The sequence below is a fragment of the Crinia signifera genome, chromosome 7 (assembly GCF_055691185.1).
Source record: "Crinia signifera chromosome 7, ASM5569118v1, whole genome shotgun sequence".
In the NCBI taxonomy this organism is placed as follows: Eukaryota; Metazoa; Chordata; class Amphibia; order Anura; family Myobatrachidae; genus Crinia; species Crinia signifera.
Genome location: NC_139223.1, coordinates 156098971 through 156115928, shown reverse-complemented (window position 1 = coordinate 156115928; position 16958 = coordinate 156098971). Strand labels below are relative to the sequence as shown.

The 16958-nt window shown below is 42.0% G+C and overlaps 1 protein-coding gene across 10 annotated transcripts in view; it reads right to left on the bottom strand.

The window, feature by feature from the left end:
• The window catches only part of FMNL2 (formin like 2), a 226863-nt gene that overhangs the window by 43910 nt on the left and 165995 nt on the right, over positions 1–16958 (bottom strand). For all 10 annotated transcript variants that reach the window (XM_083154048.1, XM_083154055.1, XM_083154047.1 and 7 more), the window contains exons 7-10: positions 12504–12612; positions 11056–11132; positions 6349–6442; positions 1556–1630 (exon numbers count right to left, since the gene is read on the bottom strand). In XM_083154048.1, the coding sequence (XP_083010174.1) occupies positions 1556–1630; positions 6349–6442; positions 11056–11132; positions 12504–12612 (355 nt within the window). The remainder of the gene's footprint in view (positions 1–1555; positions 1631–6348; positions 6443–11055; positions 11133–12503; positions 12613–16958) is intronic.

Genomic DNA, 16958 nt, shown 5'->3' with positions numbered 1-16958 from the left:
GCATATGTTATATTTAAATCTGACCAATAACAAAACAGATCTGGCCTACTCCACCTCAGAGTTGACACAGTAACGGTCAGTCTAATTACCATGTATGTGCCTGCTAGTAGTAGTTTGTTTATTTATAAGGCGCCACAAAGTGTCCGTACATAGCAAACAAAAAAACAAATTACAAGGTAACGTACAGGGTGTTTTGATAAAATACAGCATAAATAGGGGTATAGCTGGTAGAACTAAAATCAGCACCAGTTCTGAAGTAGGTGTCGAAATTGTCGAGGAGACTGAATATGAAGTAGAGGAAGGAACAGGGCAGGAGCACTGGTGAGGTAAAGAGGTAGGGTGAGTACATGAGGAAGGAGGACCCTACTCATAAGAGTTAACAGACTAAAAGGAGGTGGGTGGACGAACAAAAAACAATAGGATAAGTAGGAAAGGATGGGAACGGATGGAGGGGTAGGGTAGGCAGGATAGGAGGAGCGAAAGAGGTTAGGAGGAGGAGGAGGAGGGATGGGCTAGTCGGAAGAAGTGGGTTTTGAGGGAGTTCTTTAAGGAGGTAAGGGAATCAGAAAGCCTGATGGGTGGCGGGAGGTTGTTCCAGTGCAGGGGGGCAGTGCGAGAGAAGTCTTGGACATGGGAGTGGGAGGAGGTGATTACGTGAGAGGTCAGGCGGTGGAGCGAAGAGGACGGGAGGGAGTGTGGATAGAGATCAGTGAAGAGAGGTAAGGAGCGGTGGAGGAGAAGAGAGCCTTGTAGGTGGTGGTGAGGAGTTTAAAGAGAACTCGGAAAGGAATGCTAGCTCCGCCCTGACTCCTCCTCCTCACAAAGTGGCAGAGAGAGGGAATTCGCTGCCCCTTCCTCCATAAGGTCACCCAAGCTTCTAAATGTTAGTATTTCGGCAATCTTGTGATTAAGCTCAGAATGGTGCAAATATAACTTTCGGTAGAGATTACATCATTCAGGATGTCTCACTTGTCTGAAAACTTTTAAAATGTCTATACATAATAATAGAACTTTGCTGTAATTGAAAAAGCTTTCCGCTTCCTCCGTTTCTGTACCAAGACTCTTATCATAAAACATCTGAATTATTAATTACTATTAACAGCAATAAATAATTAATTTGCTGTAAGTATATTACAACATACACATGTATAGTATGCCATGATTCACAATGTATACCGCTGCCACAGACTTAATCCATAATACAGCAGATTTTCCTTGTGTAACAATTTATTGTAATAAAAAGAACAAAAAATAATTTTGCCCCGGGCCCTGAGAATTTGGGGGCCTGTTACAAGATTACCTACTGGACAGAAACTCCCATAAAGCTGATTGACCGATTTAACGATGTTGGGAAGGATGCAGAAAATGATACATACCAACCGGTCCCACAATGGGCCTGATTCAGATGCGGTTGCAATGACAATGCGACAGCTCTCTGTTTTAGTGACGGAACTGCGAGACACCACAAATGTAGCAGCCACCCAAAAATGAACAGAGACACCCACCAAAGCCATCACAACATACAACATAGTGAACCGAAAAGTGATAATATTACCATAAAATCTATATTGTTGTCTTCATTCCTGAAATGCTCCATTAGCTTCTCAAAGCGTTGTTTTTCACCACAAACCTAGTAGGAAAACAAGAAAAGCAATTAATTGCATCTTGGAATTTGGGGTCAAACTGTTGTGTTATGAGAATGTTAATTAGCTGTGGACGGCTTTGTATCGATCTATACATTTAGATTTAGCTGCCTCCTGTCTCATGACCATGCCCAGTTTTCTGCATTGTCAGAATTCCACCTAGTCCGAAACATCAAAAATGGTACTGGGAGGTGGTTCTGTGCTGCCACCAACCTTATGCACTGTGAAGCCCTGCTCATTCAACAAGTACAAGTATCCTCACTTCAGTTGCAAGTATCAATATTCACTCTTCCATCTGCAAGTACCAGAGTCCATTCTTTGCAGTGAACTTCATTCTGCATGTATGAGTATTCACTCTATACAGTACAATTCAGTCTGCAAGTATCAAAATCCATTGTATACTGTGCACTTCAGTCTGCAAGTATCAGTGTCCAGTCTATACTGTGCACTTCTGTCTGCAAGTATCAGTATTCATTCTACACTGTGCACTTCATTCTGCAAGTATCAGTTTCCATTCTACACTGTGCACTTCATTCTGCAAGTATCAGTTTCCATTCTATACTGTGCACTTCAGTCTGCAAGTATCAGTATCCATTCTACTCTTTGCACCTCAGTCTGCAAGTATCAGTATCCATTCTACACTGTGCACTTCATTCTGCAATTATCATTATCCATTCTGCACTGTGCACTTCAGTCTGAAAGTATCAGTATCCATTCTGCACTGTGCACTTCAGTCTGCAAGTCTCAGTATCCATTCTACACCGTGCATTTCAGTTTGCAAGTATCAGTGTCAATTCTACACAGTGCAATTCAATGTGCAAGTATCAGTATCCATTTTACACAGTGCTATTTAGTCTGCAAGTATCAGTATCCATTCTACACTGTGCATTTCAGTCTGAAAGTATCAGTATCCATTTTACAAAGTGCACTTCAGACTGCAAGTATCAGTATCTATTCTACACAGTGCACTTCAGTCTGCAAGTATCAGTATCCATTCTACAATGTGCACTTCAGTCTACAAGTATCAGTATCCATTCTACAATGTGCACTTCAGTCTGCAAGTATCAGTATCCATTCTACAATGTGCACTTCAGTCTGCAAGTATCAGTATCCATTCTACAATGTGCACTTCAGTCTGCAAGTATCAGTATCCATTCTACAATGTGCACTTCAGTCTGCAAGTATCAGTATCCATTCTACAATGTGCACTTCAGTCTACAAGTATCAGTATCCATACTACACAGTGCTTTATACAGCACAGTGCCCCTTAAGGTCCATAGACACTGGGTGATTTTGCCCAGCGCGGATGGACAGCGATGATCATGGTCATCGCTGGGGGGGAAAGCCACTGGCGCTGTTAGCGGGGGGACAGATGGCTTTCCATAGCGCAGTGAGCGGCAGCCGGCAACGATGAAGCGGGAGAGTGCAGCAGCACTCAGCGCTCATCGCTGCCCTGTACACAGACGAGAAAACATGAAATTCACCCAGTGTGTATGGGCCTTAAGTTTGGCATATCATCTGCTTCATCTGCATCAGTTCCTTATAGACTAGTCACTGCAATCCTTCTGTTACTCAGTCAACTCCCACATGAGACTCATCGAGTTTCCTACTCTCTCCTAATACTAATGTCAGTCCTCTGGTGCCTGATCCGGCTTCACAAAAATTAAATTTGGCATTTATAAGACTGAAGCCTGAGAATTCTATTTGCTGCCTACTCTCCCAGATTGCCCAGAAGACTCCAAAAATTCAGTGAGTTCCTCCCGATTCCCATAAGTGATGTCCACCCATACCAATCCCGGTGATGCTTGTGGGAAGAGGGCATGATGCAGATGGCATTGCATAAATTATGCTGCAAAGCTCGCCGCAAGTGACCAATAGCATCATTATAACTGTATTGAAACATTTATACTTAAAGCTCAAGTTGTATTTAGTCTCTATGCTACAACTGTAATTCTTCACAATAAAAACCAAAAAATGTTAATCAAAAAAATCCTGCTATTAACGCTTTGTGTTAATTTAACAAAGCCATGTTCTATTGAGACCTCCTATAGTTAGTGTGGATGACAAAATGACAACTCTTAACTGCAAAATGAGAAATCCCCAGTGTATTTATGTGTGGTTACCATGGAGACACCAGTTATTTCATGCAAACACTTCTAATTAAAATATAGACAGAACAGTCAGCTGAAGACCTTTGTTTCCTGCCCACTCGTCCCAAAACTCTTTCATCACATTTATATTTTAAGTATGTCTGTTATTGTGCTTAAAAATACCAACACTGTGCACTAAGAACTGTTAGCTGTTTATTTGTGATGTTGATACATGTATCCTCTGAACAGTTGGTTCTCTTTATTTTTAGTCTATTGTATGTGTATATAAGAGATACAGGATGACTGATTGCAAAGCTACAAGAGCAAGAACAATATAAATGAAAAGATGTATTTGCATACAGTTATTGGTAATTCAATTCTGTAAATAGGATTCTTATAAAAAAATATGTTGGCCTGTTGTCAAGCATCTCATAATGATACACCTCCAGGGAATAATCCCCCGGTGCCTGACTTGTTATCATCGCCTGTATAACGGTTAAGCAGTGTCACAGTTGATATATGAAAGAGAGGAGGACTCTTACAATCTCCTCTCCGGGAGAACCCCGGAGAGGAGGCTGTCAACATCACTTCTGGGGGCGGGGCCTGATGGGGACATCATCAGTCCCTGCCCCCAGTAATGGAAATACCGCAATATGCGGGTCTCCGATGAGGGGGCGGGGCTAACTATGCATGATTTGCATATTTAGTCCCACCCCTTTCACGAAATGCCGCGGATCACGGCAATTTAAAGCCTCCGACCACCACCAGGTACATGAGGGGGGGGGGGGGGACACAGCCGGAATCCAGGAGGGTTGCCCCCCTTTCCGGGGGGCTGGGAGGGGGACCCGATTTTCGGGATCCTCCCGGCCATTCCGAGAGGGTTGGCAACCCTGACGTAGATTTGTAAATTTACTATTCTGTGGGCCTCCGCATACTAATATATATATATATATATATATATAGAGAACTTCACTGCTCCACTTTTGAGGCAGAGGGTTGCAATATTTAATACCAGTGTATTATTCATAGTGATGCTTTAATGTGACCATACACTAGACCAATTTTGGCCTTATTCATCCGATTCCGACGCACTGGGCCGAGAAATCGGATAACAATCGAATGTGTGTGACATCCGATGCGATGCACGGTCCTGTGCTCGTCGGATCGGAGATTGATGGGGCTACAGTAAAGATTTCTGGGATCCTGCAGCCCTTGCTGGGATTGCATACTATACATTGTATGCAAAAGTACTGCATATTAGACCTTATTCTGGTCCGTTCACAGGCCTGCAAACGTTCGCACTGGCCGATGTTTTTGCATTGTGCATGTGCATTGCTGCATGAGTCCATGGTGACCAAACTGCTTGCGAACGGAGGGCGGGGGCGGGCGTGGCGGATTGGCCCATTACCATATGAATCATCCATTTGCATCCAGTGCGAACATACAAGCATTGCGAACGGTGGGCCGGCGTACCACCATTCGCAAGACGGGATCTAGATCACTCGCAAGGGTACAAATTCGCATCTGAGTGAATGAACCAGAATTCCACCCATGGTGTATTGTATGTGATCATGCAGTCTGGGAAGCTGCCAAGGGGTTCAAGGGGGATAGCATCTGACTTCTCCCCTCGGAGAAGTCGTACAAGTATATGGCTACCTTTAGTCAATAATGTGGCTGGGGTGACAAAAGTTTTGGCGCAGACAACAGGAACAACACGCAATGATTTCATATATGTGGGAATTTTTGGACAGGGGCATGTAGGGCCCACTGGGAGAAAGTCCATAGTAGGAACCAAGCTTAAGGGGTGTTGATCTGATAATTACGGATGTTTGTCCGGACACTAGGACACACGATGGGGTGCATCAAACATCGCACTCCCGCTACTCACTGAATGCATGAAGCATATCATAAAGGGCACCTATTGCAGTAAGAACTGTCGATTCCGATGATAGGACTTCTGGATATAGGATGCACACAAACGCAGGGGGTGCTGAGACGGATCAGAGCAGCAATACATCCAAGCTCCGAAATCTATCGCATTCTGGGGCTTGGTGAGTAGGCCGTACTTGACCAAACCGCCAAAAATTAAGCCGTAGTGTGTCCCTCCTATTTGGTCACTATTTTATTCAGTTACTTAGCAAAAGTATCAATGCTCCCTATGTAAATCTTCATTACTGCTCAGTTTACATCATAGTGAGTAGGGGCAGATTCTGCAGGAGCCTTAAATTATGTATATCAGTTACACTTGCAATAGGTGCGATCTCATGTAAAGTGCTTCATCTCACAAAATGGCCACCGGCACTGTGTGTACACATCCCACTTGCTCATTTTCTTTCATTTACATCATTCATCCCCAGTGACCTTGTCTACAGTTCCTCAAAGAGGTGAAGGGGATACGTGTTGCGTCAAAAGAATGATAACATCCAACAATGGAATATTTATAACACCTAGCCCTGGCACCCACAAACCACTCATTTGTACCTCAAGCCTTTATGTTCTCTGTATGCAATAAAGGGGAGGGAAATAAATAAATCAAAACTAGTCTGATTTAAAAAAAAACACAACACTCCGAGCCTCCTCCCTTTATCAGATGAAACACAACAGTAGATTTTTACCTCCTTGAAGTTATCGAACGCTGCTAAAATAATTTCGTGCCCTCCGCGGACAAGGCAGACGGCTGCGAGCAGCTCTAAGACAAGTGCTTTTGTTCTGGAAGAAAAAAAGGAAATGGCAAAAATCAATGAGAACAATGTGATAAACCATTGTATACCTGGATTACATGGTGAGGGCTGACATTTAGCAGAAATGCAGTCAGTGTTTTATTTCTTTCTGAAAGGCTCATTAAAGCAATCTCCATATAAAGGTTGTGAGTTTATCTAATATCAACACTATATGTACATCTAAGGCAGGCATGTCCAACCTGCGGCCCTCCAGCTGTTGTGAAACTACAAGTCCCATCATGCCTTGCCACAGTTTTGCTATTAGGGAATGCTAAAGCTATGGCAAGGCATGCTGGGATGTGTAGTTTCACAACATCTGGAGGGCCGCAGGTTGGACATGCCTGATCTAAGGTGTGGAGTGAACTCAATACAAGACTGAACTGGTAGGGTGCATCAATCTCAGCCACATCCAGCTTTTATTCTGATTCATGTGATTTCATTTATGCAACAAAAAAAAGGTTATTCCAATCCCAAAATGCCCTGTTCCAAGGTTAATTATCTGGTAAAAGTCATGAAAGTATCCAAACAATGCATTTTAGTGGGCTGTATAATCGAAATGCCAAAGGTCAACACAAAGGAGATGCGTTTAATGTACGAATGCAAGTATAATGGGACGGGTATAGGCTGTGGGGAATGTGGGTTGGGATTTAGGTATTAGGAGTGGGTCAGGGTTAGGCTGCAGGGGGTGAGGGTTACGGTTAGGTTGCATGGAGGCAGGGTTAGGTATTAAGAAGGGGGTTTAAGGTTAGCTTACGGGGGAAGTTTAGGGTTAGGCTCTGGAGAGGGTGGATTGGGTTTAGGCACTAAGGAGTGAAGGTTAGGGTCAGGCTGCAGGGGGTGAGTGTTAGAGTTAGGCTGCTGGAAGGGTTATGATTAGGTACTAAGAAGGGGGGATAGGGTTAGGCACCAAGGAGGGGAGTTATGGATTAGGGTTAGGGCATGGAGAAGGAGGGTTATGGTCAGGTACTAAAGAGTGACGCTTAGGGTTAGGCTGCTGGGAGGGTTAGAGTCAGGTTGCAGGAGGTGAGGGTTAGGGTTATGCTGCTGGGGCGGTTATGGTTAGGTAATAAGAAGGGGAGATAGGGTTAGGCACTAAGGAGAGGGGTTAAAATTAGGCTATGGGGGGTTTATAGTTAGGCCCTAAAAAGGGGGGTTAAGATTAGGCTGTGGGGGAGGGTTATTGGTTATGCACTACGAAGGGGCGGGTTAAGATTAGGCTACGGGGGGGTTAGGTTTAGGCTGAGGGGAGGGAAGATTAGGGTCACGGGGATAGGAAAAAGGTAAGTAAGCTTACTGCACTCCTGTGGGGATTCTCAGCATTGGGATGTAGCTGTCAGTCTCCTGACCGCTGGAATACTAACCACAGGCCTCCCGTATGTATTCCCCACAAAGTATGCTGCGCAGTAAATAATAAGGATAAGAATGAATTGTACTGCTGCATTACCTTTATCTTATCACTTATTCTCCTCCCGCTCCCCCACCGAAAACAACCGGCAATCGATCATCATGTCCACAGCAGAACAGGGTATTTAAGGGGAAGAATGTACTGAACATGTTGGCGGGATTGGCCCTTACTCTGGTGTAACTGGAGCATCATCGTGATGTAAGGTGGGGAATGGATGCAGACACTAGTACCACCCTCAGCATGCCAGGGCTGTTGTGTGCTCCTCTCCAGCTGAGCACAGAGGGACACCATGCCCAAGTCTAGAACAAACTCTAGCTTGCTGCGCTTACTCCCAACCTTCACGCTGCAAGGAGGACACAGCCGCGGAGAACTGAGAGCGGCTCCACATTACCACAGGCAATATATCATTTCTTTTGCTGTCTCTGGTCTTAGCTTTGAAATCCGCTATTGCTCCCTTAAAATCTATGTCACGATAACGTATGTTCATTAAACTTGGACAGTTTGCTTCATAATTGGTCAGGTGGCCAAAAATACCCCAACTTCATTATTTTCTACATTCTAAGCGGTAGATTTAGCAAAACTTCTAAAAATAAAAAAAGGTGATGTTTGCCCATAGCAACCAATCAGATAATGTCTATTATTTCTTTGTTGCATCTTAGAAAATGAAAGACAGAATCTGTTTGGTTGGTATGAACAACATCACAATTTGCCCCAAAATGTAGTAGATTCAAATAGGTGTTTTTTTTTGTAATAAAAATGACACATTGTTTACTATGAATTATTATTATTTTTTCTTTAATCAATGCAGAGAGGAAATAGCCAATGAATTTTGACTTTAGTATTTTTATTCATTATACAGTTGTATGGGTAATGCTTAGCAATAACACTATTAATTTAACACTAAAAATAAAGAGACAGACACTGTGCTGGCATTTCAAACTAAATGTCAAATTTATTGATTGACAGTTATAAACTATAAAATGGTGGCGGCCCTAAAGAACGGTCATAGAGAAAAGAGGGGTAAGATCACCACACACCATTCACACACCGCTGCTGATCAACTCTCCCATCACACACCCATCTGGGCAGATGGTGCAGCCCATCCCCTGTTGAGGGGCATGGGCTAATGACATATCGATGTCGGGAGAGCGCACCCACTATCCAGTTGCATATAAACAAGGACCGTTCTTTACCGCCGCCAAGAAATAGAAAAATAGGGATGGGAGGGTGGGGAAAAATTCCAAAGAGGAATCAACTTCCTGCCTACTCCTAAGCTTCACAACTCCTCCCCTGTTACCTAATTGGCTATTCCTCACTTCATTAAATTCTTAACCCTACAACATCCAAGCTACAGCATGTCTGAACCAGCCTTCGGTTTTCCTTTTGTTTGCAAACTTTGCCATATGGACAACTAAACAACCTGGCTTCTGGAAATGAATAAAAATCACGGTAGTGTGTCGGTATTTGTCAACACAGAATTAACTGCTAATGCATAAGAATCAAAAGGACACTGCAGTCATTACTGACTCAATAAAAATAAAAGGACGTTTAGAAAATTGCTCTAGTAGAAACGCTTGCCTGCAGACAGAGGTAATGCAATATTGGATTTAGCACAGTATTATTTGTCAGTCCCACACATTACAGAGGATTTCAGTCGTGGGAACAATAATAACCTAAAGGTGTTATTACCTAGTACATAAACAGCTTAAATTGCTCCCCATAGAAGATTTGGGTGTGTCTTATTGTAATAATCTCTATTTAGAACTACTTTAGAGTCCTTTATAATGCCATTGTTGAGGCAACCTATTGTAGCTAGACGATTACAACCGATTCGGTAAAGTTAACCCAACGCCTTCTAAACTGGAAGCAACCAATTTGTAGATGTAACCATTTGTTGTTCTATCAATTCCATCTCACTAATAGTCTTCGCTGAGGCAGGAGATTCAAAGTGACTTGCTGTGTTCATTTTCATGGTTCTGCCCACAAAATGGCTGCCTCCACTCTGTAAGTGGTCATGGGTAGGTGTAAATGCCACATGATGGTAACTATGACTTTTACTTGCACTAACCATCGATTGTGACCAGTTGTATGAAAACACTCCAGTACACTGATTTGTGCATAGAATGTGTTTTTTAAAGAGTGCGATTCATTTTCTATTCAATCCTGATTTGATCGAAATTGAATTGGGATCGAATCGCATGGCGCAGTATACACATTGGAATTTGACTATATAGTACAGATCTGTACAATATAGTCTTGCCTGCACAGTCTATTTTCGATTCGATTTTGATGCCGCGCATCGGGATCGAATCGTTATTGAATGCAGCTGAAAACCATTTGATGTCTATTCAATTCGATTTAGACTATATAGTCGAATTGAAAGCTAGTCGGAATCGAAAGCTAGTCGGAATCGCACAATGTGCATGGGGCATAAGGACGGGGATTGTTTCTACTTTAGTAGTGAGATATTACCAGTTTAAAACTTATTTACAACATTGTTGCAAGTGGGTCATATGAGTGTGCGACATGTGCCTTGAGTAAAGCAGGTTCCTGTGCCGCTTCAGCCGACTAGAACGCAGTTGCATATTAGTAACAGTCCTTCATTACATTGGCACTTTTTTAGTAGCAGTTTACACATTTAGCTACCCTTTTTGCATGGACCCTATTGTGCTTACATTTGTATGTAAAGTAACTACTGATCCTACCAATATACTATGTAAGCAAGTCATGCTGATAGTGTATACACACTATTGAGTTATTGTAAGATACATATATATATGTAACAGAATAACTTCATGCAACTTAGCATACTTGTTTCCCTCTCTGGTTCCTAAATCATCTGTGCTTCACTTTGCTTTATTGTAGATGACCATGAGGGAGATGTATGGTATGAAGCCTTCAAAGAGTGGAGAAGTGGAAAAGTTGCCCAAACTTATCAGCTTCTACCTATGATTTTTTAGAACTTAGAGATGATTGGTACTTATGGGCAACAGACAAGCTGCCATTAATCATGTTACTGGCAAATTGGTTAAATAGCCTACAAAGTATGTTCTTGTGAGGTAGAAGTTGATGCTCTTTTTTGTAGTCTTTCTCATCTTCACGGTGTGAATTTCTATAGCTGTGCACTTTGGTAGGTTCATTGTCCTACTGAAATACCTTATTCCCTATTTCCACAGTGTCTTTAAGGATATGCTCACCTTGGGTTCTTATTGTTCAAACTAAGTGCAATCTCATTGACAGCGTGCGGATGGGACATGACCATGTTGAAACCGTACTGCAAAAAAAAAAAGCAAGAAGGATGGAACATTGTGTTATAAAGACACAGTGTAGGATACCCTAAGTCATCAGTCACACCAAGGCTAATGGCACAGTGCAGCTTTCAAGCATAGGACAGGATGCAATGGAGTCCGAGATCACCAAACATGTTGGCTGATGTCAGACATTTTTTTTTTTTTAAATGGGCAATCAGTTACAAGGCTTGTAAATGATTGCCCCTTTAAAAAAAAAATCTGAGATCAGCCGGTATCCTGTATCCAGCAATTTTGGACTCCATTAGATCCCACCCATATAGTCAACACTTTGTAACCAATTTAGTTTCACAAGGAAACAGACACTGTCTTGGGAGTTGGGACAAATAGACAGGTTGCCCATGACTGACATAAAAACAAAAAGATTCTCCACTGCGCTGTTCCCAGTATAGGCCCAGTAGGAGAAGTGGTATTCCTGATCTCCAAACACAGAGGGACAAAAGAAGATTCTTATGTTAGGCAAAGAATCTTCTTAATCTTCTATGTTCATAAAAAGGTTTCTTTATTGTGGATTCCCTGAGGAAGAACTATATGTTTGAAACGCATTGGTGCTTTTTTGACTGGACTTTTAACTTTGGGACCTTCACCTTCCTGTTAACATCTTGAGGACGGATCACCCTTATATCTCATCATTCCGGGTGAGGAGACTGAGGGTTGACCATTGAGTGTTGTGCCCATCTTTTTATGAGGTTTTAGAATAAATTTATCTGTACTTGTACCTGGATGTGAGCTGTCCTTCTCATTTGGAATCCACAATAAAGAAACCTTTTTATGAACATAGGGACCACCTTCTAGGTGAGTTTTTGTCTTTGTGGGATCTAAAGCTGGCAGTATATCAAGATATCTTTATGTTAATGTCTTTACGTGAGACTAGGTGAGTCTCACGTGGTTTTCACCCTAGAAGATTAAGCAATTTCTTTGCCTAACATAAGAATCTTCTTTTGTCCTTCTATGTTTGGAGATCAGGAATACCCCTTCTACTCCTAGAAAGGACCATTTGGCCTATCCTGGGAACAGCACATCATTTTTTTTAATGTCAATTATTGCATTGGGTTTGGTATCCCTTATGTTTCTCCCAGCTGCAGTTTTCATATTAGCGCAGGTGGCTTTTTATAATTTTACTGAGGTCACCCATGACATCTATATACCGATAACCAGATTTTCCAATTTCAAAGACAGATTAAAGGAATTACATTGTTATTGTTCCGTTTTGAATAATCATTGGAGTTCAGAGATCTAATACAACTGCTAAAGCAAATGATCAAATATAAAAAGATCTCTCTACTTTAAAAAGACATTTGTTTTTGTTTATTATACAAAAAGATGAGTTTTCATACCTGGTAATTCATGACGGCTCGTAGACACATGATGCAGACATGGACATCATCCTTTTTACTCACTAATCTGGAGTTCTTCAGCGTCCGTCTGCTGGGCAGGGTGTTATACCTGAAATACACATTACTTCAGATGTAGAAGACTTTTTTGACTTTTTTTTTTATAATTGCGTTTATTGACAAGATAAAGCTTCTGTTCTATTTCCTCACCAGAATAAATTACATTACTTCCAAGAGATTTGATCATCGGCTTACATGGCCAAACACTACTCAAATGCTGGAATATTGTTCTTAAAACTTGATTATTATTCAGAATTATTTAGGCTCTTTCTGAATCTCGTTGAAGTTGAAAACTTGGCAAATTGATGTGTTGTATTGTTTTGTCTTTATACTGCAGGGGGGGGGAGGTGAGCAGGGGGCGCCTGCATGGGGACACCGTGCTTTTCCTTGGCATGCCCACAAAAACTGCGAATGCGCCCAGGAAAATGCTGGGCTGCCCATGTGAATGCAGGCAGGCAGCTGCCTGCTGGGGGTGGGAGGCTGGCGACACAGGACGTCAGCCGCCCGTCTCATTCTCGGACCGGATGCCGCAAATATAGGTTGGTCAAGACAGACTTATATTTGCGAACATGGGAAAAATCATCGGATGGTCCGCGATCATCGAATGATTTTGCCCCCGTATGCTCCCTTACCAATGGATGTTTATGCTTAACATCCATTCGCAATGTGGCAGGGATATTCACAAGGCAACGGGGGGTGGCGTTAGATGGCTCAGTTAGCAGGGAATTTACACTGCTTAGCGAGTCAACCAGAATCAGACCCAAAATGTCTAAACATATATACACTCGTAAGTTATTTGCATGTGTGGTATAATTGCACACACAGAACTAAAAGTAGATATCTGCCTATAAGCAGATTTGCACACGTTAACGCCATCACTATTCATATGCTTGTTGAATCAGACATCCTCACTATTAACGAGCGTTTACACAAGCCCACTACTTGGTTCTAGAAGTCCTTCCAAAAGCAGATGGATCGCTGCATAAGCACAACAATGTATAGCGCACAATTCCTATTACACACTCACGGAACATCTTCAGAACATTTAGCTCATGTGGCAACACCACATTGACAGCCAATTCTGACCACCCATCCACATGTGGAGACGTGGCTGATTTGTGTACATCTCAGGAACGCCATCCGTTTCTCATACATGTGTATGCTAGTCCACGGACCATGCACAGCGCTACAGAGCAGTGCTGTGTGTAACCCTCCACATAGCTGCTAACTGCCCTTAATGTCCTGGAGTACAGTAGCGCACGCAGGGGGGGTTTCTGAGTACCCAGAACCCCCCCCCCCAGGAGTCTAAGGGGCCTAGGCTGAAAGCTGAGGATCCCCTCTTTCCATGAGTACAAGAATTTTAAAAATCGGCCCTTGGGAACCGGAGATATCTGACTTCAAAGCAGTGGTCCCCATCCAAGCCTGTTAATTGCTCTTCCCAGTCAGATATTTCAGTTTCTATCTGACTTAGAGTTTTTCTGAGTTTATATTCCAAAAGCTGGGACTCTCCCCCTTTGATGGACACTAGTAGCTTGTCTCTACTTTGCCCAGAACCAGAGATATCATCCTTCCAGCAGCTGGTTACTGCTCCAGCTCCACACACCTGGTATGTAGTTTTATATTCTCGTTGGCAGATTGATCTGCCTCCTGAACTCTGATTACTTAGTCCCCAATACCATTTGGTAGGTGGGATTCTCTAGTTTTTATTTCCATAAAAATCTAAGAAATCAATTTCCGGAAACTGGAGATATCTGCAGTCGAGCAAGCTGTCCTTCCCACCTGAAAATTATGAATAATAAGCCCACTCCACTATACACCCCTCCTCTGCATATTAAACATCCTCTACCACCCTGGAAGTTATGTATCAGGGCCCCTTCATTCAGCCCAATGCCCCCTTCTCCCACCCCATATCCCACCATCTGTGCTGTAAAGGGGTAATTAGTGGAAATTACTGATCCAGGCCCTACATGCTGAGCGGTTGATATAATACCCCCTACCACCCGCGGGACATCAAAGCTTCCCCCACCTCTACCACTGGAGGATCAGTAGGGGCCCCAATACATTGCTATGCCCAGGGGTCTACACTGCTGTTGACGCCCCTGTATGTATGTATATATACATGTGTGTATATATATATAAATAATTTATATTATTATTATTATTATTAATACATTTGGTCTATCTATAATACTTTAACTGACACGGCATATACTGGGTCACCTAAGTGTCCCTCTTCGTGCTTTGCTCCGCCCCTCTGGAAACCCCCTTCTGAAAATCCTGCGTTTGCCCCTGGAGTACATTGAAGAAATTTGTCCCTATAAATTTCTATCGGTAGCAATGTCTCTGTAATGACCAAATCTACAATTGTATTTTCTAAATGCTATTTTTATTATTTACTGAAAAGTAGCATTTCAGAATGCAAAGAAGGGCAATATATTGGCTTCGACTGAAGATGATGGGGATTGTAGTGCTCCGAGGTCCACCCAGGAATTTAACCTGCATTGGATGCACTGGGTTGAATTTCCTAAGATTGGAGTTCTACTGAAGATGCGATGCTGCCCTTAGCAACCAATCACGTGCTAGCTTTTATCTTTTAGAAGGTGGTAAATAAATAAAAAGCAGAATCTGATTGGTTGACCTAGTGGCCAACATCCTGTCTTCAATAAAACTATCATTTTAGTAAATGTACCCCACGGACTCACCAGCAACGTGCCCCACTATACAGAGAGGCAAGGTCATGGAAGGAAGGACATCTGATTATGCTTTGCTGGTTTCGCACTCGTGCTAATAACGACAAGCAGACAGCCTGTGGTCGTTTACTGTCAGGGCACTACATAACGTGAGAGTCATAATGCTACATAAGCTGTGTAATTACTGTGGGAAACATTTGTAGCCTAATCCACACTGACACTTATCCGTACACGCTTACAGGCAGGATGTACCGTTACCTTGAAGATGAAAATGTAGCATATTCCCAAGTGAAATATATAAGTTTATATAAAAGAAGATATTAAATGCACACACCAGTACATCTATAATATGTACCTAGAAGCACCCAGATAGCAAAGTCCTTTCAGTAAACTCTCTTCTGATAATCAATATCTGGAGAAATGATATTGTGTCCATAGGCTTAACATGGACCTGTGACTTAGTAGCAGAAAGTAGATTACACAGGACTGAGTAGAGGCACCTGATACCATCACAAAAAGTCTTATGTAAAAAGAAGAAAAACATATTTGCATAGGATTATTGCCGTGTCCAAACTTAATGTAAAGTTACAAAATGAAATAAATACAGTAAATAGTTGTTTTTTTCCACCAATTCAATGTTATTTATATGGAGCATCTTATACTTACAGTAAAGTTCTAACACAACACATAAATAAAGGTGGAAATAGTTTGGTAACAATTTCTAACCTGCTCCCATGAATTTGATTGGTTGATAAGGCCATCCAATCAGAGTGATTCTGCTTGCAGTTTGAATCAGATATAGTAACATTGCATGACATATCTATGGCGAATAGTGTATTACAGCTTCTAGGGTTGTAGAAACACTACAACAATTTACACACTGGCTTCTGTTTGTCTTAGTTGCAAAGAATCATTAATTGCCGATCGGTTGCAATGAGTTTCCATACTACAGACTTTCACTTTTGTGGTTATAAAAGTGGATATTCTGGGTGAAATGTACTAAGATGAGAGATCCAGAGATTGAGAGATTTGGTAAGAAATATCCAGTTTTTTTAAAGCGGCAATCATTTACACTGCAAAATCAGTTTGATTTTTGCAGTGTAAATGATTGCCGCTTTAAAACAGCTGGAGATTTCTTACCAAATCTCTCACTTTCTGAATCTCTCGCCCTATTACATTTACCCTCTATCTTTTAAATATTGAAATTTGCTTTTTTTCATTGGAGGTCAACTATCATTTTATGTTTATTATTAAACTGCAGAAAATATCAACTAATGTCTTTACCTCTGATCTTCCTATAATAGCATCATTAGTGGTAACCTCTGACCAAATATTAAAAGGTTGTGCCTGCAACAACATGTCATTTATATAAAATACGCCTAACGTACCGCAATCATGCTATAATTAAAGTCTCATATATATATATCAATATTTTATTAATGTATATACTGTGTTTGGCACATTATCCATCATCCTCTTAGATGATCCGTTACATCAATAACTTCTCAGGGAAATGTCATTCAGTTCCGGGACTTTATTGAAAAATCTGAAGACCATCAATCGTTGCGTAGGATATGAATACAAGGCGAGCTCCCTGCTTCCTACCACCCACTAGCAGAACACCGCTTGCCTGCCCCCGGATCCATGACTTCACCACCACCTTGTCTGCAATGTACTTGTCTGTCCTCCTCTGACTGATCATTAAACA